The 27888-nt window shown below is 36.9% G+C and overlaps 2 protein-coding genes across 6 annotated transcripts; both read right to left on the minus strand.

The window, feature by feature from the left end:
* Positions 1 to 687: 687 nt before the first annotated feature.
* LOC135102053 (tRNA-specific adenosine deaminase 1-like) lies at positions 688 to 2231 on the minus strand. The gene has a single exon (XM_064006706.1). The coding sequence runs from the start codon at positions 2229 to 2231 to the stop codon at positions 798 to 800; it is 1434 nt and encodes a 477-aa protein (XP_063862776.1). The 3' UTR covers positions 688 to 797.
* On the minus strand, positions 688 to 27888 carry LOC135102055 (glyoxal reductase-like). 5 transcript variants are annotated; one of them, XM_064006714.1, is made up of 10 exons: positions 27846 to 27888; positions 25287 to 25340; positions 23635 to 23692; positions 21816 to 21896; positions 21513 to 21620; positions 15455 to 15573; positions 15030 to 15191; positions 14512 to 14716; positions 10743 to 10895; positions 10003 to 10143 (listed from the first exon to the last, which is right to left on the minus strand). In XM_064006714.1, exons 3-9 carry the CDS (start codon positions 23684 to 23686, stop codon positions 10753 to 10755), a joined length of 870 nt encoding a protein of 289 aa, XP_063862784.1. In that variant the 5' UTR covers positions 23687 to 23692; positions 25287 to 25340; positions 27846 to 27888; the 3' UTR covers positions 10003 to 10143; positions 10743 to 10752. The 5 variants fall into 5 exon arrangements, with proteins under 5 accessions (XP_063862782.1, XP_063862783.1, XP_063862784.1 ...); XM_064006710.1 differs by lacking the exon at positions 27846 to 27888 and having other exon boundaries at positions 25206 to 25326; XM_064006711.1 differs by lacking the exons at positions 25287 to 25340; positions 27846 to 27888 and adding an exon at positions 24904 to 24923.

Genomic DNA, 27888 nt, shown 5'->3' on the forward strand with positions numbered 1-27888 from the left:
AGCTCATAAAGTGAAGAGTTATATATCAAATTTACATAATCAGCTGCATTGTTTTCATTTTACATTTTACTTATTGGGTCATGCAGCTTATTAATTTTTTTTCTAGTTATAACAGCTAGGTGTCCAGAATTTAAAGTTTTTGCCTTTTTCATCAACTATTTTCATTGTCCACTTCAATACCTGTATTTTATTATGTATTTTAATTCTGTAGTCATCTATGATTCAATAATTGACAGTTTTACATCTTAAGCATTGCTGTTTATGTAGAGGTTGTGTATTGGGTCATGCATGAGTTTGAAGTTCAAATGGGATTTAAATACGAGTCTTCTTCATAAAAGTATCACTGTCCTCTAGAAATAGGCAGCCTTCATCATGAGTCTCTGCCAAAGCTGCCTGCTTTTGTTGTCACTTCTAATGTGTATTTCTCGTGTCTCTTTTCACACCACAAGTTCTTAATTTGCTGCTACTGCTACTTCCATTCCTTGACCTTAAACATCTTAACCTTGTTTTTTATTTCACAGGGAATTACCAAATCTGCTCTCTGCCACTTTTTTTTTTTTTTTTTTTTTTTTTCTTCTTCCTAGGGGGGTGGTATACAAAATAAGTGAAGGTACATTGCCTGCATTTTAATGAAGAGCTTTTCAAAATTCCCTTTCTGAATTTTGTGTGGGTGATATAAATTCCATCAACTTCTCATTCTTTATTTAAAAACTATCATACATCAACTCACAAGCATCTAAAACTAAGAAGGCATTCTTCAAAAACCTGATTTTCTCTGAAGGTTCTGATGTGTACAATTACTTCACCTTAAAATCTTTTATATGTTTAGGTTTAACTGTCCAGTTTGATAGACATTTGGATTTTAAAATATTCCAAGCCTGATTATATGATTCTGAATAATATTTCAAGTCACTATATGTCAGTTGATTAAAATCTGCTGGCTCCCATCTTGCATCTTTCAAAAGATCAAGCATCAGACAAGAGATCGCTTTACGACATATGCTAACCCAACTCTTCGACGTCCCTATATTCTTCTTTGTACAGCCCAGCCTACGTCCATTTGTTGCAACTTCTTGACTTTCTCTATGCACACTAGTATCACTCCAGATTATACTTGTGGGTGTGGGGATTAACTTACTCCCTTCTGAGGCAGTTTTAGCAATGTTAATTCGAGAATGAGCAAAGTCAATGTTTGACTGTACTAACGCTGGCGTCTGTACAGAAAATCCTTCTGGTAGATTAAGATTGTTTAAACCATCCTCAAACCTACCATAAATGGCTCGCTTCATTGCTTCCTGGCTGTAGGGACACCGTCCAATGACAATAGTGGCTATATACACTGGCTTTTTAAGTAAGATCATGAGTAAAGCTCCTTGCACTCCAAGAATGGTCCACTTAAAGATCTTATCACTGCAAGAAAGGGAAAGTGTGGGATCACCTCGGCCAGGTTTAGTACGTAGGACTCCTGTTATGTGATACTTACTGCCTGGAAGCTTTGGATCTGGTGCCTCCCCAGCAACACATTTTGCACCAGTGCGGAAAGTGTCAGATAAAACCTCGTTCACATCACCTGTGCACACTGCTAGATTTGTTTTTTCTTTTTCAAGATCATCCATCTTTTTAATGTCATCACTTTTTACATGGGCATTTTCAGTGTTCTGCAAGGTAATTTGATCTTCAAAATCAGAACTTCCTTGACATCTTCTTTTCTTAACTGGTGGCTCTGTATCTGAATTCCCTATAGGAACAGAGGGGCTTATAGTTGGTTCTTCTTTAGTCTCAAGAACATTACCAACACACTCTAGCCATTCCTGCTTCAAGAATATTGAAGCATCGCCACAAGGTGTGTGACTTGTGTAGAAATGAAACAGTATGCCCGATTTCAAATAATATGTTCCATCTTTTACTTCAAATATACTACTGTGTCCCTCAGCTGCCATTCTTACTTCACTAATAAGATACAACATAAATGCTCTTCGAGCAACAACTTCTGCATGACTGTCATGAAGGACATCCCCAGCAGAAGGCAGCTGGTGTGAACCAATGCATTTTGATCCAGTTCCAAGAGCAACAACCTTGAGTGTGTGGCTGCACTGCTCTTCTTGCACAAAACATGACAGCAGAGTCCATTCAGCTTCATTCTTTGGTTTTCCTGTTTTCTTTAAGCTGTTATATTTTGATATGCACAACTGAACAATCTTGTTAGCAAACTTTTCTGTATACTTCTCCATTTCAACAACTATTAGTAAAAAATATAAATTAACACAATCTGGTAAAAATAAATGTATGTATCTAATGAATCATAGGATCAGAATAGTCATCATTCATTTCAGAATCATCATCTTCCTCTTCATCATCATCATTGTCATCATCATCATCATCATAATTATCATCATCTTCTTCATCTTCACTATATGGTTCAGATGCATTTTTGCCAATAGGATGAATATCCGTGCCCTTCTGTTGTATTCCTTGAATTTGGGTTTGATACTTCTGCTCCTGATCCTGAAAGAAAAAAAAAAAAAAATAGCTGTAGAAATATTATTTGGATCTGCAGAACACTTATAATTTAATTATTGCATGTTCTCACATTTACAGGTTCAGCAGAGAGAGAGCAAGCACACTCATATCTGAGGGGCTGAGGTGAGAATCTCAAGGAAGCACTAATGTTTGTGTGTGACATACAGAAGAGCTATGCTCATACTGTCATGGCCCCGTATCTAGAGACTATTACTGTCCAGCATACTTTTTAATTCATGCATACTTCTTGCATGGATCCCTTCTGCAGATGCTTCCTCTCCACCAAAGTAGGGTTGGTTTGATTTAAACCAAATGATTTAAATTGATTTCAGAGTAGAAATATCATGATTTAAATCTAAATTAAATATGCTATATTAAAAATTATTTAATTTTTAATAGTGTAATAATGAGTAAAATATCTAATAACTGAATATATATATATATATATATATATATATATATATATATATATATATATATATATATATATATATATATATATATATATATATATATACACGTGTGTGTGTGTGTGTGTGTGTGTGTGTGTGTGTGTGTGTGTGTCACACACACCAGGAAGAAGGAAAATGTGAAACAGTTGTACAGGAAAAGTATCTAGTTTATTTGTCCTGTTTAGAGTGAACTGGTCCTACAGCAAGTCAGGCACCAGTGAATCAATGCCATCTCTTGCAAGAAAAATATTCAAATGTATAAAACAAGAAAATATTCAAATGCATAAAAAAAGAAAATTAAGATCTTTTTGTTGATAATAGCAATAAATGTAATTATGAAGTTTAATAACCTTAATTGTTTTTAATGCAAAGTTAACATAATAAATATGATCCTACTTATGATTTTTACGTGAAAACTCATGTTGGGTAATGTATATTATTAAACTATGATTTCATTTAATATTGGCCTCACAAAACTGAAACAAATAATCAGTGCAAACAATGTTTAATGCAAAAAAGAAAAAAAAGTTATATATATATATATATATATATATATATATATATATATATATATATATATATATATATATATATATATATATATATATATATATATATAAAAGGATTTTTCCAACCCTGCACCAAAGTTTCAATTCTCTTAAAGACCTTTATCTCACTTTTTTGTGCAATACTTACTTTGTTTTAGACAGAATTATACTTGATTACAAATTTTATACTTTTACTTTGTTATAGACAATTATACTAGATTACAAATTTTATAATTAAAAATTGCAAAGAATAATCAAGACTAGTTGAATTCCAAGAACTGAAAATGTTCATTGGTTTCTTGATCATTGGGCTGAAGAATGATAGATATTAAATGTATTAGAGCTAAAACTGACAAAGAATAATCAAGACGATAGGAGTTTGTCACAAACGGAGTTAAAAATATTTATACTTTTCAATTATGCCATTTTTTCATAAAATCATGATGCTGTAAATAACAAGTAGTATAGGATACATAAAGATCCTAAGACAATGGTGTTCAGATTATAGATAAGGGGGAAGTAAGTGTAGGAAGCAAGGTTTTATTCCTAGCTGTAGACACAATGTAATGGTGGCTCTGGCATCATGAAGACAAACACATGCCCTCCCCTGCTATTGTCTTGCACCAATAGCTTGAGATAAAATTTGTCTCACTACCCTTCCTTTCCATCTTGTATAAGATATGTTAACATTGTGTTCAAACACAATTACCTGCATCAGTAACCAGCATTTTTATTTCTTATAAAGCAGGACAGAACAAAAATGATAAAGATTTCCAACTCCATTTGTAACAAACTCTCATCATCTTGAGTATTGTTTTTCAATTTTAACTTCAGCATATTTGTAATCTAATATCATTCTTCTGACCAATTATCAAGAAACCAAGTAAATACTATACAAAATAAGGGATGCAAGGAAGAGAAGATTTGTAAGACCACATCGTCTGCTGTAAGTAGAAGACAGGCTGAAAGAACCAAGGACCAATCAGCTGCAAAACTAGAATAGTAACATGGGCTTCAATTATAAGCTAGCTGAGATTGAATGGACTACATGCCACCAAGAGTGTTTGTCACAACCCTTGTGATTGGGTGCACCCTTCCTTCCCTCCTCCTCAGTTTCCCTGTCACTGTCCCACACATGCTGTGGTGCTCTACATTTCTATTTTCATTCTAACTCTTCCTGTTCAAGGTAGACCACTTCTGTTGCTTCTGTTAGACTATGCAGTAACTGCAAAGCTCAGATATGCTTGTCTAATCTCAATAAGACAAAATATGAAGGAAATGTTACCTAATACTGAAATATATTACTGCATCACACAAAGTCTCTCAGATGTTTGATTTTAAATCAAAGTTATACCGTGATCCATGTATAACATGATGGTTTCTAATGACATATATGTTCATCTGCCTGAGTGGTGCACAATAACTAGGTTCCCTTGGCTCTGTCTGGGCAAGAAGGACTTCATGCTTAGGTGATTGTTCAGCCAAATCCCAGTTAGGCTTTTCCACCCTTCAAGTTTTACTTATGTTCTTTGTAGTTCACTTATTTCAAGCAATGCAAATTCAGCCTTTTCACCACTGGACAGTATAATGATAATGCATTACAAATGTGCCTGAAAACCTCAGGTTGACTATTTTTAAATGACGCATTTCTTAAAATAAAACGAGGTTATAAATATTTATACCACTTCCTGTTATTTTTATACTTTCAAGTAATTAAAAGTTGTGGTAGTATAAGAAATTCTCCAGATCATGAGGGTATGCTCAAATTTTAGACAGTGGAGAAATGATGGGAGGAAGGCATCATTTACTACAAGAAGGCATATTGGACAGCAGTTGTTCTGCACTATGTAGAGACACAAGATCACGCACATCTTTTGCCTCCCTCCCTTCTTTACTGTATTTAAAATCTAAATCTTCTAAATCTAAGTATGCCACCATATTCAGGAATAATTCCTCTATTATATAGCATAAGTTTTAACCTCACACACCGGATGCATATGCATGTCAAAATGTCATGTGAAACTGCACTGATGCACAAAAAAATTATTTAAATTCATTATAAATAAAGTTTTTTTTTACTTGAAGGTAAGCACAAGTTTCACAAAAGTAATGAATTGGCAATGCTGATACTTCCCAGAACAGAACGACTGTTAGATAATTTGTCAGTTTCAGCCCGTGACTCTGGCTGTCTGCACATAATCTTTGAAGTGAATGTTGATTTCAGTTTGCCTTTATTTTCTTTACAGAGACATAACTGACATATCACAATGCCAATAGTACCATCATAAAAGCTTCAGTTTTGTTTCAAAAGGAATACCCCTCATCTTCTGTATCTATCTGAGAACCAATTCCTTCTTATCTTTCTTAATTATATATATATATATATATATATATATATATATATATATATATATATATATATATATATATATATATATATATATATATATATATATATATATATATATATATATATATATATATATATATATATATATATATATAGCTTGGAGCCATTATTTCTTCTTTTATCCTAATTATTGATCCTGAAAATTTTCCTTATGTCACATGTTATATCACCTATACCCACTTAAAGACCCTCTATTAGGTCCCCTCTTAACTTACACCTCTCTAACAAATATAAATTTAAAAGCTTCAGTATTGTTTTGTAAGGAATAACCCTCATCCCCTGTATCCTTTTAGTTATTCTCCTTTGTGCTGTTTTTTTTAATTTTTTTTATGTAGGGACACTGGCCAAGGGAAAAAAAAAATAAAATAAATAAAAAAAAAAAGGCCCACTGAGATACCAATCCCGGAAAAGGGTCCAAAGCAGTAGTCAAAAATTGAAGGATAAGTGTCTTGAAACCCCCTTTTTGAAGGAATTCAAGTCAGGATAGGAAGATGGAAATACAGAAGCAGGCAGGGAGTTCCAGAGTTTACCAGAGAAAGGGATGAATGATTGAGAATACCGGTTAACTCTTGCATTTGAGGTGGAGTGGACAGAATAAGGGTGAGAGAAGAAGAAACTCTTGTACAGCAAGGCCACGGGAAGAGGGGAGGCATGCAGTTAGCAAGATCAGAAAAGCAGTTAGTATGAAAATAGCAGTAGAAGACAGCTAGAGATGCAACGTTGCGGCAAAGAGAGAGAGGCTGAAGACAGTCAGTTAGAGGAGAGGAGTTGATGAGACGAAAAGCTTTTGATTCCACCCTGTCTAGAAGAGCGGTACGAGTGGAACCCCCTCCCAGACATGTGAAGCATACTCCATACATGGACAAATAAGGCTCTTGTACAGATTTAGCAGTTGGGGGGATGAGAAAAACTGGCGGAGACATCTCAGAATGCCTAACTTCATAGAAGCTGTTTTGGCTAGAGATAAGATGTGAAGTTTTCAGTTCAGATTATAAATAAAGGGCAGACCGAGTATTTTCAGTGTAGAGGAGGGAGACAGTTGAGTGTCATTGAAGAAGAGGGGATTGTTGTCTGGAAGATTGTGTTGAGGTGATAGATGGATGAATTGAGTTTTTGAGGTATTGAACAATACCAAGTTTGCTCTGCCCCAATCAGAAATTTTAGAAAGATCAGAAGTCAGGCATTCTGTGGCTTCCCTGCGTGAAATATTTACTTCCTGAAGTGTTGGACATCTACGAAAAGACGTGAAAAAGTGCAGGGTGGTATCATCAGCGTAGGAGTGGATAGGACAAGAAGTTTGGTTTAGGAGGTCATTGATGAATAATAAGAAGAGCGTGGGTGACAGGACAGAACCCTGAGGAACACCACTGTTAATAGATTTAGGAGAACAGTGACCGTCTACCACAGCAGCAATAGAACGGTCAGAAAGGAAACTTGAGATGAAGTTAGAGAGAGAAGGATAGAAGCCGTAGGAGGGTAGTTTGGAAATCAAAGCTTTGTGCCAGACTCAAAAGCTTTTGATATATCCAAGGCAAAAATAAAAGTTTCACCAAAATCTCTATAAGAGGATGATCAAGACTCAGTAAGGAAAGCCAGAAGATCACCAGTAGAGTGCCCTTGATAGAACCCACACTGGTGATCAGATAAATGGCTGTGAAGTGATAGAAGTTTAAGAATCTTCCTGTTGAGGATAGATTCAAAAATTTTAGATAGGCAGAAAATTAAAGCAATAGGACAGTAGTCTGAGGAATTAGAAAGGTCACCCTTTTTAGGAACCGGCTGAATGTAGGCAAACTTCCAGCAGGAAGGAAAGGTAGATGTTGACAGACAGAATTGAAAGAGTTTGACTAGGTAAGGTGCAAGCATGGAGGCACAGTTTCGGGAGAACAATAGGAGGGACCCCATCAGGTCCATGATCCTTCTGAGGGTTTAGGCCAGTGAGGGCATGGAAAACATCATTGCAAAGAATTTTAACAGGTAGTATGAAGTAGTCAGAGGGTGGAGGAGAGGGAGGAACAAGCCCTGAATCATCCAAGGTAGAGTTTTTAGCAAAGGTTTGAGTGAAGAGTTCAGCTTTTGAGATAGATGTGATAGCAGTGTTGCCATCTGGTTGAAATAAAGGAGGGAAAGAAGAAGCAAAGTTATTGGAGATATTTTTGGCTAGATGCCAGAAGTCATGAGGGGAGTTAGATCTTGAAAGATTTTAACTTTCTCTTAATGGAGTTTTTGGCTAGTTGGAGAACAGACTTGGCATGGTTCTGGGCAGAAATATAAAGTGCATGAGATTCTGGTGATGGAAGGCTTAAGTACCTTTTGTGGGCCACCTCTCTATCATTTAAAGCATGAGAACAAGCTGTGTTAAACGAAGGTTTGGAAGGTTTAGGTTGAGAAAAAGAGTAAGGAATGTACGCCTCCATGCCAGACACCATCACCTCTGTTATGCGCTCAGCCCACAAAGACAGGTCTCTGACACGGAAGCAGTAGTCATTCCAAGGAAAATCAGCAAAATACCTCCTCAGGTCCCCCCCAACTAGCAGAGATAAAATGCCAGAGGCACCTTTGCTTAGGGGGATCCTGAGGAGGGATTGGAGCGATGGGACAAGATACAGATATGAGATTGTGCTCAGAGGAGCCCAACAGAGAAGAGAGGGTGACAGCATAAGCAGAAGGATTAGAGGTCAGGAAAAGGTCAAGAATGTTGGGCATATCTCCAAGACAGACAGGAATACAAGTAGGATGTTGCACCAATTGCTCTAGGTCATGGAGGATAGGAAAGTTGATGGCTAGTTCACCAGGATGGTCAGTGAAGGGAGAGGAAAGCTAAAGCTGGTGGTGAACATTGAAGTCTCCAAAAATGGAGATCTCTGCAAAATGGAAGAGAGTCAGAATGTGCTCCACTTTTGGAAGTTAAGTAGTCAAAGAATTTCTTATAGTCAGAGGAGTTAGGTGAGAGGTATACAGCACAGATAAATTTAGTTTGAGAGTGACTCTGTAGTTGTAGCCAGAAGGTGGAAAACTCAGAGGATTCAAGAGCGTGGGCACAAGAGCAGGTTAAGTTGTTGCCCACATAAATGTAACATCCAGCTTTGGATTGAAAATGAGTATAAAGAAAGTAGGAGAGAACAGAAAAGGAGCTACTGTCAGTTGTCTCAGACACCTGACTAATGTCAAGACACTTGGGGTCATTATCAGAAGAGCAGTCCGTCCTGAGGACATTTGTGGTCCCCTCCCCAGATGGGAACTACGAGGCTGGTGTAGCAGTCACCATGATAATTTTGAATTTTTGAGTGAAGGGTGTGTGTGTGTTATTAGGTGCTTGTAGTTTTGTGTGGAGGAAAAGTTGTCTTTAGAGGGCAGGCTGTGACTGCCCCCTACATCCTTCCTGTAATACAGGCATCAGAACTGCACAGTATGTATGATTTAGGTGTCATCTGACCAGCATCAAATGCAACTTTAACACTTTGGAACTTCTGCTTTTAACACTCCTAAAAATGAATCCTAATACCCAATTTGCTTTGTTTATGGCCTCTATGCATTGTTTTCTTAGACTGAGATCAGAGCTCCTAATTCTTTTTCATTACTTGAAAGACTAGTGCTTTGTTCTTTATCATGTAGTGTGTGGGTTTCTTCTACCTATGCTAAGTTTTTTGCATCTGTTAATAAGAAACTGCATTTGCCGTCTGTTTGTTCATTCATCCTATCCAAATCTACCTGCAAGATGATGACATTTGAATCTGACCTAATTAATCTATCTATCTTTAAGTCATCTGCAAATTTACTATCACTACTAATCCCATTATCTAGATCATTAATATATATTACAATTAATATGGTCGTAAAATTTATCCCTGTGGCACCCGACTAATTACTTGACCCCACTCAGATTTAGAGCCATTTATAACAACTCTCTTGCCTGTTGCCTAACCACAACCTTATCCAGCCAAACACCTTCCCATCAATATAAATACTTTGTTTATGCTATCCCTTTACAAAATATATGTGCCTTATGTGAAGGAGACAGATGGATTGTGTAAATTTTCTCAATAAGAGTATGGCAACATACCTTCAATTCCTTATCTAGATCAACTGGCTTGTCCACCAAGAACCAGGCAGGATCCACTAGTAAGGGAGTGAGAGTGGGATACAGAGGAGGCTGAGCCATCTTCCCAATGATATTTACAGGAAGTATATTACTAGTGTTCTTGATTTAGTCCTGAAATTTTTAAAGAGGTTGTCATCAGCAAAGTTTAAGGATGCTTTCGTCACTTGATCATTTAGCTACAAATAAATAAAATAAATAAATTGCAGCAAACAAAACTATATCAAAAGAGTTCAGCAGCTAAATGCACTGAGAGTTTTGTTAGCAGGAAATATGAACCAACTGTACATTTCAAAATTACTCCACCAATCTGATCATTTTCAGTTTCATACCTCATCATTTTGCTCATTAAATATGTCCACAGCAAAATGATCAAATGAAGAGACAACATGAACTGGAGCACAGTAGCCAATCACAGCTATGAATGTAGCCACATCATATTATGGACATTATAGTTCTCAACATCCAAAATTAGGAGGGTTTCCTCAGTGAAGCATTCATTCCTAGCTTGTAACTGAAACCCAAGCTACTTTAGTGACATCACTGACTGATAACAGATTCAATCAACCTGTCAACATTTGTCCTACAACTGGCCTCTCCACATTACAAGTTTTACTTCTGTTAACTAAAGCTAATTTGAATAATATTTACAAAGTAATAAATCTACACATCAATATTTCTACCTGTCAGAAAAAAATATTGATATTTCTTACTTCAGTCAGATCAAAATACCACAGAGGAGTCCCAGGCATACTTCTGCTTCACATTCAGCTTTGAGAGAGACTGCAGATCTTTAGTACTGAGCTCAAAATCAAGTTGAATATTCTGTCTGATGTGATCTTGATTTGTAGACTTTGGTAGCACACCTGCCAACACAAGTTTTGTCAAATATGAAATGTACACATCTATCTCCTTTGTTTACCCTACAACACCCATTGCCTACAACACCCTACTTTATAACAAAGGTAACAGTACCAAGCATTCATCATATGCACTGAAAAATCCTCATCTCTTGGGTTAACATTATATGGAGACAATAAGAATTTGTCAAAGGTTCATGATGAGAATTACTTGACTCTTCAACTTGAGTTCTTCAACTGGCCACAGCTGCCGATTGATATCTCATGGAGCCATCTTTCTAAAGTACAACATTATATCAATCAAGAGGAGCCTCTCAGAGGTCCTCCATTATGCCCTACATCATACAGTTATATACAATGAGCCTCATGACACGTTAATATTCAGATTATTATTACACTAAACCCCTCCTAATTCAGAGCCAAATATCTTGGATATCAGATAAGTCAGACACTTTCGTGCCCTCAGATGTGTCAAGTATCTTGGATTGTCAAAACAAGATATATGGGGAAGTTGTGCACTTGGACAGACACCTGATATTTTGGATTGTTTTCCAAAATATGCGGGGGAAGCTGAACACTCTGATCTGTCACCAGATACATATCTATTACATATGTACTATTTTACTGTAGAGCATCACATCTTGTGTTACCCTGAATTATCCAAATAAAGGAATGAGAAAATAACCACAGACTGAAATGACCTTTGGTTTTAACAATTACAAGAACAGAAGAAAATGTGGTGAGGTGCATGGAACTGCTTAAACAGGTGTGTGGGGATGCTGTGAGGCACTCATTGCTGCCACTGGTTTAAAAACAAACAAACAAAATAATAAAAAATAAGATGCACACCAGAAAAGACAGATACATATTCAAATATTAAATACATGACTTAAATATCAAATATTAATTTTCCTTCTATGTAGTGCAAAATACATAACCACCTGATGTTTATAATATTATGCACACTGGAAACACAGTCTGCTTTCTGCAAGGGTGAGGTCAGGTCCAGGACAGAGTTGAGAGAGATAAGACAAGATAAGAGAGATGAGGTGTGGGGGTGTAGGGCATGAGGAGGGAAGACGTGTCCGGAAGGGACGGAGGAGAGAGAGGGGGGGAGATAAGTGTATGTTGGAGGGTCAGGTCATGCTGAGATGGGAGAGGTGAGGTCAAGGCGAGTAGATGAGGGAGTGGAGAGGATGGAAGGGGCCGAGATGAGGGAATTAGGTGAAGTTAGGTGAGTTGTATAAATATTTCAGATATTTCATAGATAAATTGCATGTAGGACAGTTAGCAAACATCCCGTATAGAGCAATAAGATCATAGAAAAATTACCCTAAATGGATGACTGTTAGGTTAAAACATTATATAGGGCAGAAGAGAAGTATATATATAAGAGATTAAGGGCAGATGAAGAGGTTTTAAGGCCACAATATAATGAATTGGTTAGAACAGTCAGGAGGTTAATGAGGAAAGCTAAGGGCAATTATGAATTAAAGGCAGCCCGCCAGGTGAAGACGAACCCCAAGAGATTTTATCATGTATACAGGACAAAGAATAAGGATACTACAGGTATATTAAAGGCTGATTAGTTCAGGGTAGATAAGTAAAAATTCTGATTGAGTATTTTTTTAACTGTCTTCACCCAGGAAAACATGCAGGATATGCCAAACAGTGAACAGATGTTTAGAGCAGACGAGAATGAGAAGCTGACATACTTCCATAACTAAGGAGATACTGGAACAAGAGATAGATAGGCTAAAAAAGTTCAAGACACCAGGACCAGATGAAATATATCCCAGAGTACTTAAGGAATGCAAAGAGGTTATTAGTTTCTGTCTTTAGGAAATCACTTGAGTCAGGAGAGGTAGCAGTAATGTGGAGGCAGGCTAATGTAGTACCCATCTTTAAGGGGATAAAACTTTAGCGTCTAATTATAGACCTGTCAGCTTAACTCAAGCTGTAGGTAAAATAATGGAGTCAACAATAGTGATGAACATTAGGGAGCATTTAGACAAACATAACTTGATAAATCAGTTACAGTATGGCTTCACAAAGGGGAAGTCTTGCCTGACGAACTTTTAAGTTTTTACAGTAAAGTGTATGAGGCAGTAGATAATAGTGATAGTTATGATATCTTATATCTGGACTTTAGTAAAGCATTTGACAAGGTACTCCATCAGAGGCTCCTGAGAAAAGTTAGGGCACACGGGATAGATGGGAAGGTGTTAGGCTGGATAAGGTCATGGCTAAGCAACAGGCAACAAAGAGTTGTAATAAATGGCCCTAAATCCAAGTTGGGTGCAATAGGGATCAGTATTAGGGCCACTATTGTTTTTAACATATATCAATGACTTGGATAGTGGAATTAGTAGTGATGTTAGTAAATTTGCGGATGACACAAAGATAGGTAGATTACTATATCTGATGGCTCATAAGACGCACTTTTTCTCCAAAAAAAGTCTCAGGAAATGAGCCTGTGTCCTATGAGGCCAAGGTTCAGCACTGAGGCAGTGGTTGGTGGTAAATCTATGGCAATAGAGGCTCTAAAATCAAACCCCAGACATCTTTGCACATGTAAACAAAGTGATGATTGCTACTACACTACAAAACAACTCTTTCTTTCAAGGTAACAATATATAATAGGTCATACTTACCAGTAATTCACATAGAATGATACCAGTCAGGAAGAATTTGCTTAAGTGACCATGCATCAGAAACAGGCCAGAAACAGGGCAAATGGGGTATTAGAATTCATTTTTAGAATTCTTAAAAGTAGAAGACCCGAAGTAATATTAGTTATATTTGGTGCTGGTCAGGCCTCATCTAGACTATGCTGTGCAGTTCTGGTCCCCACATTACAGGAAAGATATAGGTTTTTTAGAATCAGTACAAAGGAGAATGACTAAAAGGATACAGGGGATGAGCAGTATTCCTTACGAGGCGAGATTGAAGCTGTTAATTTTACATTCTTTAGTGAGACATAGGTTAAGAGGGGGACATGATAGAAGTCTTTAAGTGGTATACGGGTTATAACAAAGGGGATGTAAACAAAATTCTTAGGATCGGCAACCAGGATAGAACAAGAAATAACGGGTTCAAGCTTGAAAAATTTTGGTTTAAGAAAGAGATAAGAAATTGGCACTCAAATAGAGTGGTAGATGAGTGGAACAAACTCAGTAATCATGTTGTTAGTGCTAAGACATTAGGGAGCTTTAAGAGAAGATTAGACGGGTTTACGGATAGGGATGATAGGTGGAAATAGGTAAGTATATTTCATACAGGAACTGCCATGTGTAAGCCTGGTCACTTCTTGCAGCTTCCCTTATTTCTTATGTTCTTATGTTCTTAAGGCCTTTGTCCTGCTGCATCACACACAACTGGTGTTCCTGCCTGACTTCTGCAGTGTTTGCTGGTCTTCATGATGGTTTCTAAGGCTAAATTTACTTTTGTCCTGATAACTTGGTCTTTCAGATATCTTGGATTGGTGTTACCAATTAATATGACTCAGGCAGGGTTTACTGTACACCTTTACTATTTATCCTATTTATTTTCACTAATTATTTTATTTATATTTATTCATTTACTTTTCTTTTTTGGGAAGAGGTTTTACTTCAGTACTAACCTATCCCCTGCTGAGTAGCCCAACGCAGCAATACTTGAGCTGGGGAGGCAGAACACCTTGTGGCTACACTGGCCACAACTGGATCTTGGAGCAGGGGGCTTTTCTTTACAGTGGTTCCCAGTGAAGAGTAAGCTTGGAGATGTATACCCTGACTCTCACAATAAAGCTTCAGTTCCTCTTGAGGATAATGGGGATGATATTCAACCTGCACAAAGTCTGTGGTTACAGTAGTGCTTAAACTTCATATTAAATGCCCCCTCAAGACTTGAATAATATTCTTTAAATCCTTTACATATAAGCCATATCATCTGGATGATGGAAAGTTCCCATTAAACCTTTGGTTGATTTTTCACTTCCTCCCTGATTAAGACAAAGTTAAACCATAACAAAATCAACTTTATTTTAATTTTATCCTTATTTTTATCAGCTGCTTCAACAATCTTATAGAAATTCTTACTACTCAATATGTAAAGACTGACTCCATGGTTGATTGCCCCATACAGAAAAATTCAGTTTACCTGATTCACATGTGGAATCACAGATGATTGTCCAATAAGATGAGTAAGATGAGATAATGTATAGTTAGAAACTCCAATAGCACGAACTTTTCCAGCTTCATATATTTTTTCTAGTGTTGCCCAACTCTGGCTGCGCAGTTCACGATTGGCTGGGTCACTGGGCTGTTGGAGTTCAGGATCAATTACTTTGATGAGTATATAACATTGTAAGAGAACCATCATTCTCTTTAAAAACTTAAAATTGGGTGTAATGAAATAAAAACAAGGACAGCAATGCTATAAAAAATATCTTTTTAATACCAAAAGTTTTATAAAAAATTTTTAAATCTTTCAACCAAAAATTTGATCTAATAATAGAGATGTTCCTTACTTAAAGGAGATACAATAAGCATATGTAAAACCTACCAGTTCTTAATGACAATTACCTTCAGTTTTTGACACCCTGGCCAATGAATCAGAAAGAGGTCTAAGTAGTCAACCTGCAAAGAAGTCAGTGAATTGTCCACAGCCTGTTGGCACCTCTCAGAGCCCTGGTCACGGGGACCTAGAAACCAAGAATTGATTTGTTAGGAAAGTGTGCAATAATTAACACATTAAAAATCTACATGTAGAAAATTCTTTCATTTATTCATTTTAAACACCAAAATAGAATAGTATCCTTAATTCATAGTGTATGAATCTTGAAGACTTGCTGAAAACTTGTTAAATCTCAAAAGGAGACTAAAAACGAGAAGATAAGGGATAGCTTGTTTACAACACAAACTGTGGGGGTATTTTAAGTAAAAAATTCTTACTTGATGGCTGGAACATACAGAAAACTATGAAGTTATTGCATTTGTAGAAACATGCTTTGATGTGAGGCAAAACATTGCATCTAGAGGTTCAGATAGAGGGTTACAGACTATCTATTCCACAAGGATATGGCAGGTAAGAGAGGAAGACATTGCAATGCTGCATTAACTTAAAACTCTCTTCTACTTCTGTTTTACCACAACCCTTTTACAATGGACTAGTTGCATTTCAGTTTTTTTCCAGTAAAATTTTGATCAGCTTTAATGTAGTGAATTTCCTTAGGACATGATTAATTTGACAAACCAAAGTACTGCAAATGTACCAAGATAAAACCCTTGAAGTTGTAAAAAAAAAAAAAAAAGGAAATAGATGGCAGCATGCATATGGTACAGCTATGACATCACATCTCAGATCCAGGTACCATCACCTAGTAAATGTTAGACTACAACAGGGTATCTTGTGGATTTAAGAGCATTGGTGGCATTGGTGTTTTGTCCCACGATGTAAGAATACAACAAAGACTACACTGGAGAAAAAAAGTTAATCTACATGCGTAAAGACAAAAATATTATGAGGCTGTGGTTGTGTGCAGCACATTCCTAAGCATCTCATATTGATGTCAAGATTAATATGACAAATAGTAATTGTTTTATTATGTCAGAGGTAGGTGATTTAGCTAAGTATAATCAAATGAACATCACAGTAAACCACTGGATCCATCATACCTCTCACATATTAGGTCTTTCTTCAGTGATTACTGAGTATAACTGAAGCTGAGATGAGCATTGATACATGTGTAATCTCAGTATTATCTTGCTGATATCATTAATCTACGACATATTTCAATATCTAAATACACCAAATCACTAAGGAAGCCACTCCAAAGTAATGTAAACATAATATAAAGGGAGTGCCCACCTGAAATGTAAAATACAATTGACCACTACTGTATTGCAATTTTGTTTTGAAACACCTCTATGATCAATTATCCCAAAAATCTTCCCACTTCCATTTCACCCTCCTATTTAAATTATGCACCTTAACTCAAGTTAAGGCGTTCTGAGACGTCTCCACCAGTTTTTCTCACCCCCCAGCTGCTAACTCTGTACAAGGGCCTTATCCGTCCATGTATGGAGCATGCTTCACATGTCTGGGGAGGATTCCATTCATACCACTCTTCTAGACAGGGTGGAATCAAAAGCTTTTCATCTCATCGACTCCTCTCCTCTAACTGACTGTCTTCAGCCTCTCTCTCATCGCCACAAAGTTGCATCTCTAGCTGTCTTCTACCGCTATTTTCATGCTAACTGCTCTTTTGATCGTGCTAACTGCATACCTCCCCTCCTCCTGCAGCCTCACAGCACAAGACTTTCTTCTTTCTCTCACCCCTATTCTGTCCACCTCTTTAATGCAAGAGTTAACCAGTATTCTGAATCATTCATCCCTTTCTCTAGTAAACTCTGGAACTTCCTGCCTGCTTCTGTATTTCCACCTTTCTATGACTTGAATTCCTTCAAGAGGGAGGTTTCAAGACACTTATCCTTCAATTTTTGACTACTGCTTTGGACCCTTTTCTGGGACTAGTATCTCAGTGGGCTTCTTTTTTTATTGGATTTTTATTGCCCTTGGCCAGTGTTCCTCCTACACAAAAAACAGAAAAAAAAAAAATAGCAAGTCTGTGTTCAGGGTTAATCTACAAATGGATTATCTGTGATGTATTAAAGGAAACAAACCAAGGAAAGTTTAGGATAGGTAGAATAGCAAAAAGGAGACTGAAAGACAAAAAGGAATATTAAAATTCATGGAGAGAGAGACAGCCAATCAGAATAGCACCACATGATGTTGACTACAAGAAGGGGGAGAGGCTGTGGCTGGCCACCAACCCACACTCTCTTTCTGGTTCTCACAGTAATAGAGGCAAGATCTGCACCGCTACTCCCTGTCTTAACACCAAGTGGAAGCCTCACCCTGTGCTCACCAACCTCTGCAATGGAGAGTCAAGCAGCCACAATAATGATGATGACAACAGTCAGCAATTATCTCTCCTGACAGTGGTCTAGGAACAGCGTACAATCAGCATACCAATGGTATTTGGCACTAAGAAGTCAATCACCTTATGCCCATGTATCATGTTAGCTTGCTATGAAGTCACCTCTCAAGAGAGTGTGCAAGACTGATGAGGAATTGCATGAACAGGTGATTTCATTGGACCAAAAGGTGATGCTGTAGAAACTTATCCAGACATAAGAATATAAATAACATTCTGGAGAAGTGAAGCTGAGCTCTATTTAGAGTCAATACAAAAAAGGAAATTGTCTGAGTCAATTTACCAGCATGAAGAATTATTTGTTGTGGAGAAAGGAGAGCTGAGCCTTTTAAAAACTGTACTGACCCACATTCATGACATTAGCAATCCTAATCCTTGTAGAACACCCACCTACTAATATTCCAAGAAGGCAAAAGAGATTAGCCAAAGAATGGGATATTCTTGAGAGCTCAACCTGAGCCTGGTCGTTACCTACTATGTCAGTGAACAAACCCACAGGAGAAAAGTAAATGTGTTTAGATTACAGGAAGGTGAATACACATCTTGCAACCAACATTCATCCTCTTCCTAAACTAGATGAGTTAGTAAAAAAATGTAGCACGAAACGAGTACTATGCCTCACTAGATCTCAAAGATACAAATTACCAAGCTATGTAGAGAGCAAAAACCAAACATTTACTAAAGGAGTTGCTCTTTACTGCTTTAAATGACTGCCTCAGTTGTTTCCCAGCTATTTTTCCTAGATAATTTACCAAAGTATTAACTCCAAACTGAAAAGAAAGCTGGATTAAAACTTACCTGGATGATGTCATTATGTATCCCAAAGATTATAACATCCTTATGACTTGGCTAAACCACTTATTTTACTCATATGAAGCATCTAGGATAGAAGGGGCATCCCCACCAATTTGGCAGTTTTGAGTTAAAGGTGGCATGAGAAAGGCGTAACCCTCCTCTACAAGAAGAAGACATAGGTTGTAAAGCAATTTGTGACCATCTAGACTGTTTACCGAGGGTTGAGAGTTGCTTTCTTTTTGTCGAAATGTTGTCAGACCATGTTCTATCTCTGAGTGTAGGAGAGGCATCCCTGCCTCACTGGCTGGCCAATCAGTGCAGCCTATGCTGCTGCCCCAGCCCATGAGTGCAAGCATGGGTGTCTTGGCATGCTAGTATCAACATGTGGCTGTCCCTTTAAATACTGGGATTTAATTATGTGCTTATTACACAGATTTTGCAGGAAATACAGTGCCAAGATGAGTGATAACAACAGTTAGGTAGAGGTGCTGAGAATCTCTCAGAAGTGGCAGAAACACATGGAAAAGTGGAAAACAGGAGCAGGAAAGTGTAAAAGAGACAGTAGCAAGGCTAAAGATTCACAGCATGGTGTAGATGTGGTGGCAAAACAAGTTGGCCATGTTTATAATTGCTACTGGAAGTGCTACACAATGGTGGGTAATGAACTTGTGAAAGTGATTTTTAAAAATTACTGGGGTCTAGGCCCACATGATAGATGGCTTATCTGGCTTTTTTTTTTATTAAAAAAACAATGTATATATATATATATATATATATATATATATATATATATATATATATATATATATATATATATATATATATATATATATATATATATATATATATATATATATATATATATATATATATATATATATATATATGTATTGGTTATATTGTCTCTAAAGAAGGGTACAGACCAGACCCTACTAACATGGAAGCAGCACTAAAAATTAAACCACCTTCCACTGTGAAGGAGGTGAGTTGCTTCTTGAGGATGTGCTCCTCTTACAGGCAACATATTAAAAACTTCTCAAAAATAGCCACTCCCCTGACCAACTTGACATGGAAAGACCAATTCTTTGATTGGTCCCTAGAATGTAAGGAAGTATTTGAGACCCTCAAGGATAAATTAGTGTAAAGGTCTTAAGTAAAGCAGATATGACCAAAGCTTTTACCCTAGAGATAGATGCCAGTCTTACTCATGTAGGCACGGTACTAATACACTTCAATGCTGAATGTTTACCTCAAGTAATTAGCTATTTCTTAAAAAAAATGAAGACCAACAGGAATAAGATATTCTGCCACAGACCGAGAAGCCTTAGGCATTATCAGTTAAATCGCTTCTTAAGGGGAACCAAAGTGTTAATTACAGTCACCAAACCCTGATCTTGTGTTGCAGCAGCACATGCTACTTGGGGAGTGCATTTTACTTAAAACCACCCAGCAAGCATTAAAAATAGGCTGGGACAAATTGACTTATTGGCATTTCAAGTGCATCTTTCCTCCTCTCTCACATCCATAGCAACGATGACCAGAGTTCAAGCCCGGCACACGAAGATCTATGATAGAATGACATCACCGTGACTTGTCTGCCTCGCACTCATCACTACAAACACCACAGCATGAACAAACCATAATGCATTTCACCCCGAGAACAGAGCCAATCATGCATCACCAAAGACACAATGAACACTGACACTGGTAACCTGTTTAATATTGGCCATTGTTGGTATGGACAGGAGTGAGGAGGAAAGATGCACTTTAAATGCCAATAAGTCAATTTATCCCAGCCCAATTTTTATGCTTGCTGGGAGGCCTTAAGTAAAATGCATTCCCCGAGTGGCGTGTGCCATGGCAACACAAGATCACCATTCACTAACTGTTGGACAGATCACCAAGCCCTAGTATCAGTCTTTTGACAAGAAAACAAATGTTCCCAGACGAAATGATGGATCCTAGAAATGAAGGATTACCAGTACAAGATCAAGTAAAAGTCAGGGAAAAAGAATGTGGTAGCCAATCAGCTGTCGTCCCATATTAGTTCAAGAAATCAGCCTGTCTACATAATTTACTGTTAAGTCTCTTGAACAGTTTTAAAGATGAGATAGTCTAATCTGAAGTTCTCATAGAAAGAGGACAAAAAAAAAATAGCTAATACCCCTTTGGTCACTGAACTATAAGCTAAATCACAAAACTCTTGCCAACAAAGACATGGAGTACAGTGGAGCAGGTCAGTCCAGATGGGTGGTGATGTTACAGTGGAAGATGCAGCTGTCCCAGGAATAATGATAATTTTCAAATTGACTGCCTGTTTTTTTTTTTTTTTTTTTTTTTCTTTCAGAAATCTCAAAATGAAGAGAAAATCTAATGATATTCTAATAATTACCAACATTTATTTTATCATCTTATGTAATATCTACATAAACTGAAACTAGTCCATTCTGTGGCGAAACCTGATTAGCTTGTGCTTCATTAATTCACAGTTTGTAGCAACTGGCAAATGTTTATTCAAAAGCAGCAACTTGCATAAACTTCACTAATTCAAACAGATGTGTAAAGATATGAAGCATGTGTATGGTTTACAGAAACACAATGTCAATGAAAACCTCTGGGTTGAGTGCCAAGTTTGGATGCCAAGGAGATGGTTAGCCTGTCTAAAATACTGACCAACCAAGCACCTCTAACCATCAACAGTCACCTGATGTTTCGTTATATTTAGGGCAATGCACAATTCATAGAGATGTAAGTTTTAGCATAAATTTAATGACAATGATATCCACAATAGGTGGCTATCATTAGTGTCTTTTATTGAACCTGGATAATGAATATGTCTTCATACTCACTCAATTTTGAGGTGATGAATATGTCTTCTCGTTTTAAATTGAATTCTGGAAGATAGTGTCTAAGGGCCTCTCCAATCTCACATTCATTCCTGTACACAGCAGCTGTATCTGCAACAAGATGAATTCATAGATTCAATAAGAAATTCTTTAAAGTATCATGGAAGTCTTATGTACTTAATATACTTTTTGTCAACTCCCTGACACCTTTCTGTCACAGAATGTATTAAGGTACAAATAAAGATTCTCAAGCCTGCCTATCAAGTCATTCATAGAAAGTTACAATGAATATATCAGATATCTTACCAAAGGATCTGTAGCCTGACTGTAAAGCTGCTTTTATAAGTGGAAAAATCAAGTCTTTTCCACGAATCTTGTAAGTGCCAACTGAAAAGAAACCACAGTATCATCGGTGCATACCATGTTTAAGTGTGTGTGTGTGTGTGTGTGTGTGTGTGTGTGTGTGTGTGTGTGTGTGTGTGTGTGTGTGTGTGTGTGTGTGTGTGTGTGTGTATGTGCGTGTGTGTGTGCAGAAAGCAAAAATCAATTAATCTCTATCACAAAAAGAAAGAAATTACATTAAGCATGGGGGCAAAAAATACAAGGCTTAAACTTACATGATGAAATTACTGTATTGACAATCACATGTGCAAGTGAAATATCTGAGTGGAATACAGGGCAAGATGAAGGATTCAAGTACCTAAAATGAGAAATGTATGTCTGTGATGTCTGAAAAATGGACATTGAATATAGGTGAGACCAGTGCTAGTTGGCACACTTTATAAATTCTCAGTGATGGAAGAAAACTACAAAGAATTTTTGTTTGTTTATGTTTTCACTGAAAAACACAAACATTCATCTTACTTTTCATAAAATAAAAACATGGTTTTCTTTCCAAACTAAAGCTCTACATTAGAAAAAAATCACTTAAATGTGCCAACATGCCCCACATGGGGAGTAAGTTGGTACATCACATAAAAATAGCAAATCAGAAGTATGTAATTGTAAGTTTAAATACAGAATATCTGTAAAGCTAAATTTCATGAAGATTCAGTTCAAACAACAGAAATTAAAAAGATCTTACTGAATAAAGTGTAAGTTAATTTTTAGGTTCGAACCATCTCTGAAAATACAAAATAAAAATTTGTTCATGAAGCTAATTAATATATGTATCAATACACGTATCACAAAAACAATATAAATTATACATAATATCACGATAGATAGTAATAAATATGCCAATGTTATTCATATATTCATATTGTGCCAATTTGCCCCATCCATACCACTAACTAAACAATCAAATTTTGCATAGATTAAGAAGCCTGTTTCAAGAATAAACAATCCTTGAACCTTTAGACATATTATGGCTACAATGAATATCACTCATCTATAACTAGATGCATGTTACAACAAACAATATGAGTGAAAATTTACTTTACCAGCATCAAAATTAAACCTTTCCTCACTCTCCAATCAAATCATGTGATTTTCTAACATGGCTGCATTTTTGTGAATAAGGCCTAACAAAGTGGTAAACTGGTGTGAGTAGCAGCACTATCAAGCAGTAAATAGTGGAATTATTTCAAATGTACCAACTTGTCCCAGTCTCCCCCTACAAAGTGTGTACAACCCAATTACCAAGATAAGCACCTCAATGGGTCTTTTATTTTTTTTCTTTAGTTGCCCTAAGCCAGTATCCTTCTTAAATAAATAAATAAATAAATAAATAAATAAATAAATAAATAATATTAATATTTTTTTATAATAATAATAATAATAATAATAATAATAATAATAATAATAATTATTATTATTATTATTATTATTATTATTATTAATAATAATAATAATAATAATGTGAAGTACCTCACAAGATCAAACATCCTTAAATGATTTGGCTACACAGTTAATAAGACAAAATGGCAAAAAAATTAAATAAAGAATGTACAAAGTGATTTAAATTATTCACTTCAAATCAAAGTGGCACAAAAGCAGTTCAATAATTTTATATGTTACCTACATACACTAATCATTGTGAATATAGCCATTACCTACATGCTAAACTTTCCTAAACTTATCAGTTCAGAGAAGGATTAATGTTACAAATACAAAGGAAACTTACATCCAACCAATGGCATAGAAACACCATTAGAGAGAAGAACAGCCTTCTGCATTACATCCTGGGAAAAGAAAATCTTAAACTTGCATATATTTTGATGCTCAGAATCACAAGAATATATTTGTCAATTGTTAGGCTTACATAACACAATATCCATCTGGGGAGATTATGACAAAATTTATCTATTTCTCTTGACTTAGGGCTTGCCTCAACCATTTTCCCCAACCATCTCTTGCAATGAAGTTTCCACTCACAAGGACGAGATAAGAATTCAACAAGGTGGATATTGTTTTTGCTTGCTACCCTGCACAACTATTGTCCCACATGATTAGTGGCCCACACATGATTAGGAGGTTAGTCCTGCAGGAATAAAAGTTAACTTTAGCTTCAAATAGTTCCTCTCATTTATTTTACAATTTTTTTATTTTTTCCCTCCATGCTCTCAGTTGCTCAGTCACCTTATTATTCTGAGGCACCAAGTATCTACATACAGTAGGATACACAACACAGTGCTATAACACACTGAAATTTTAATAAACAATTGGAATGACAAACCAAAACTGGCACAATGAACTTGCCAATAGTGCGAGGACTGGAATTTTAATAAAAATTTAATCAGAATAACAAACTAAATGGTAAATTTACCGTTAAGGTAAGTCAGGTTAGGTTAAGTTTGGTTAGGTTTAATTACTATTTTTTGGTTGAATTTCTATTTGCTTTTTCCCAAGTCACTGGTTTATGTGTGTATGGGGATATATATATATATATATATATATATATATATATATATATATATATATATATATATATATATATATATATATATATATATATATATATATATATATATATATATGTGTGTGTGTGGCAGAAACAGTTACTAGATTCATTCAAAGCACATCAAAATTTACAAAAAATATATATATAGTTTCATCCAAAAATGTTAGATGGGTGCACTTATATAAATTTACCATTACTTTATGTAATCTATTTACATTGCATAGGCCAATATTTAACTCTATAAAAGGGCTGATTAAGGTAACAATTGAGGCAGGATAGTGAGAAACTGTGCTCTATTGTGGGAAATTGAGGCTAGGATTGGAAGACGAGGGTCTGGTAGCCTGCTGGTCCACTTAACTCCTCTGGGATTCCGGGGAGAGCCTTGTCCCCAATTAGAGTTAGAAAAAAATATTTGTTTTCTCATCATGAAACCCCACTTCCCACCTGGTTTCTTAACTTATTTCGCAATGGGAAAGAGATTATGGGAAATACAAGTATTGTATGAAACTGCCGACTGAACTGCCGTCCAAACAGTATCTATAAACCGGATGACTTTTCCCTGAACTTGAAGGGCAAACACTGGCAAACCTGCGGTCGTATGGGTGCTGAGGAACGAAACTATTAACACTATAGACTAAATACATAATGTCAACTTAGATTAAGCAAGGATCATATTTGTTGAGTGTTAGAGGTCATGAAGTCATCCTGTAACATCATTATTTCCGTTACTTCTTCAATAATTCCACACCTTAATCATAACCAGCTTATATAGTCACACATAAGCCGTGACCTACCAAGAGCGTGCTGTTAAATATCAGTAGAATGTGTCACAGAATCACGAACCCCCGATAAACGCACAGTAACACAGCACTTACACTTATCTTGAACTTGATCTTGAAAGTACAGATGGCTCGGGATAACGGCAACTCCTGTAGAAAAAAAAAAAAAAAAGCATCCTCTACACTAATTGTTCCTAAATCTGGCACGCCACATTCTCACCAGAAACTCTTTCACCGCCTCAATCATCCTTTCATTGTCTTTACACGGTCCCAGCAGCAACATCATCCACTCCCTACCGTCTTCACTGTTTCATTCCTATCATGCCTTAATTCAGTCAGAATCACTTGCATCATCTCATCCTGTCTCTTAAATACTTCACACACTCCAGCACCACATGCTCCACTGTCTCATCTTCTCCCATATCAAACATCTGGCACACTTTGTTGCGGGACTCAGACAACCAGTAACTCTTTGCATTCACATCCATACACTGTGCCCTCGCTCGGAAGAGATCACTACCCAGGCTTCCATCATACCACCTTTCATACATCGGGGCCTCTTTCTCCTTGTACTATTCCAGGGTCCTATTTCTTTCCATTTCATTCTTCCATTCATTCAGTCCCACACATTTCACTTCTCTATCTCATTCTTCCATTTTCTCACATCCCATTCATTTCCCACTCTGCCTCCTCTTCTTACCATCCATTCACGCTCATTTTGATTCCTCCCAGTCATTCACATCGCCCACACAACTTGTAATTCATTCCTGTCGGTCATTCTCATGCACCTCTTTCTCCATTTGCTTCGACTTTCATTCCACAGGTACACCTTCCTTGCTAATCGTGCATCATCCATTCTCTCAAGCCTATTCTTGTACCTATGTGTGGCTTTTGTGAGTCTTTCCCTAAAAGTGCTCCATTCCATATCACCTCTCAAGGCTTTTATTGTTGTGTACCTTGGTGCACTCAGTGCCATCCTTGCTACTCTATTCTGTCCTTCTAACTTATCAATTTCACTTTCATTCCATGCAATCACATTCATGCCATACATTATACTTGGCACAGCCACACTCTTCCCCACTTCTCTCAACACATCATACTCACTCACTCTCATCCTTGCAGTGCTTCCCAATCGACCTACCCACTAGTTTACCATGCTTATCTTTTCATTCTTTGCCTTTCCACACCCATTAGGACTCATCCACATCCCTAAGTACTTGTATTCTTGCACCTGTTTCAACTCATTCTCTCTAAGTCTCCATACCACATTATTTTCATCCTCTGACCTATTCACAATCATTACCCTGCTGTTCTCATTGCTAAACCTCACTCCAAAGTCTCTTCCATACCCATCTACAACATCCAGCAAACTTTGAAGCTCATCTGCTGATTCACTCATAACCACTACATCATCCACATAAAAAGCACACATATCTTATCATTCCCCACACTTACCCTTTTGCCGCCACAATGCGAGAAGTGGATAGCAACTTGACCCGTTTCGTTGACTCGTTAGTTTATTCAATTACGGTCAAACGATTTTGGGATCTTAAGTACACATATTGGTCAATACACGGATTATAAATTATAGCAACAATTACATTCCTTACGGTTCACAACGTATATAGTGCCTCAACATCTAAGCCTATGAAACAGTGTTGTGTCTTCATCTTATGTATTTGGGGACTATTGAGCAATCCTGGATACTTTGTTGTCTGTTTTCTCTACCAGTGACGAGAGTACAGGTCTTCTCCTCACAACAGCAGGCTTCCCTCTGCCTCTCGGCATAATCAGAGGGATAAAGCGCCCCTCTACCCTGCAAGACCATAGGGACAGAGGTCAACCTTGGAGGCCCTTTGACTCAGCACAATTATTCATCTCCCCTATGTCTTATCTCCCCGTTAATGTTGTCTCGACACCTTCGGCTGTAAACATCGGGCTTCAGTACCATCCTACACAACCGCTTCGCTCTACTCCCCATCTTCACTACTACAGTTAACTATTATCCTTCCTTTATATGTCCTTATGCTTTCTGTGGTTACGCCTTCTGGCGGTAACATACCCCTACATTCATTATTCTCATTCCGGCTGCTAACTCCTCTGTATACAGACTGAAAAGGGTTGGTGACAATATACATCCTTAGCTAACTCCTCTCTCACTCTTCACACAGTCTGTTTCTATGTCTCCTAGCCTGTATCTAGCTCTTGTGTCAACATACATACTTTGCACTATGTTAATTATCTTTGCACTCAACCCAACCTTTCATAAGCATTTTTTTATATTCACTCTATCATAAGTTTTCTCTATATCCAGAAAACCTTGGTACAATTTACCTCCATCCTTCTTCTTCCTCTCAATCATTTAATTCACCACAAACATATTATCCTTAGCTCTCCTGTCCACACGAAATCCATTCTGTTCTTCACCTAACTATCCAGCTCTCTCAATCCATTTACACAGTTTCTCATTCAACACTGCACTGAAAACTTTACCTACTGTATTCACTATTGCAACTGGCCTGTAGTCTTCAACTCATTCTTACTCTTGTATCCTCCCTTATGCAACAGACTCACTCAGCATTCATTCCACTTTCTTGGCACTCTCTCTTCACCCCACACTTGGTTGTATAATTCAGTCATTCTATCAATCATTACCTCCCCACCATTCTTGTAGAACTCATTCGGTATATCATCTGGA

The sequence above is a fragment of the Scylla paramamosain genome, chromosome 7, assembly GCF_035594125.1.
Source record: "Scylla paramamosain isolate STU-SP2022 chromosome 7, ASM3559412v1, whole genome shotgun sequence".
NCBI lineage: Eukaryota > Metazoa > Arthropoda > Malacostraca > Decapoda > Portunidae > Scylla > Scylla paramamosain.

What these genes read in the sequence shown, in the direction of transcription:
- LOC135102053 (XM_064006706.1), bottom strand. Translation starts at nt 2,231, where the DNA reads ATGGAGAAGTATACAGAAAAGTTTGCTAACAAGATTGTTCAGTTGTGC.
- LOC135102055 (XM_064006714.1), bottom strand. Translation starts at nt 23,686, where the DNA reads ATGCAGAAGGCTGTTCTTCTCTCTAATGGTGTTTCTATGCCATTGGTT. An exon ending in TTCTATGCCATTGGTTGGAT is followed by an intron (nt 21,897 to 23,634) that starts GTAAGTTTCCTT and finishes GTTTCTTTTCAG; the next exon opens with TTGGCACTTACAAGATTCGT. An exon ending in GGCTACTCAGCAGGGGATAG is followed by an intron (nt 10,896 to 14,511) that starts GTTAGTACTGAA and finishes TTGTGTTGGCAG; the next exon opens with GTGTGCTACCAAAGTCTACA.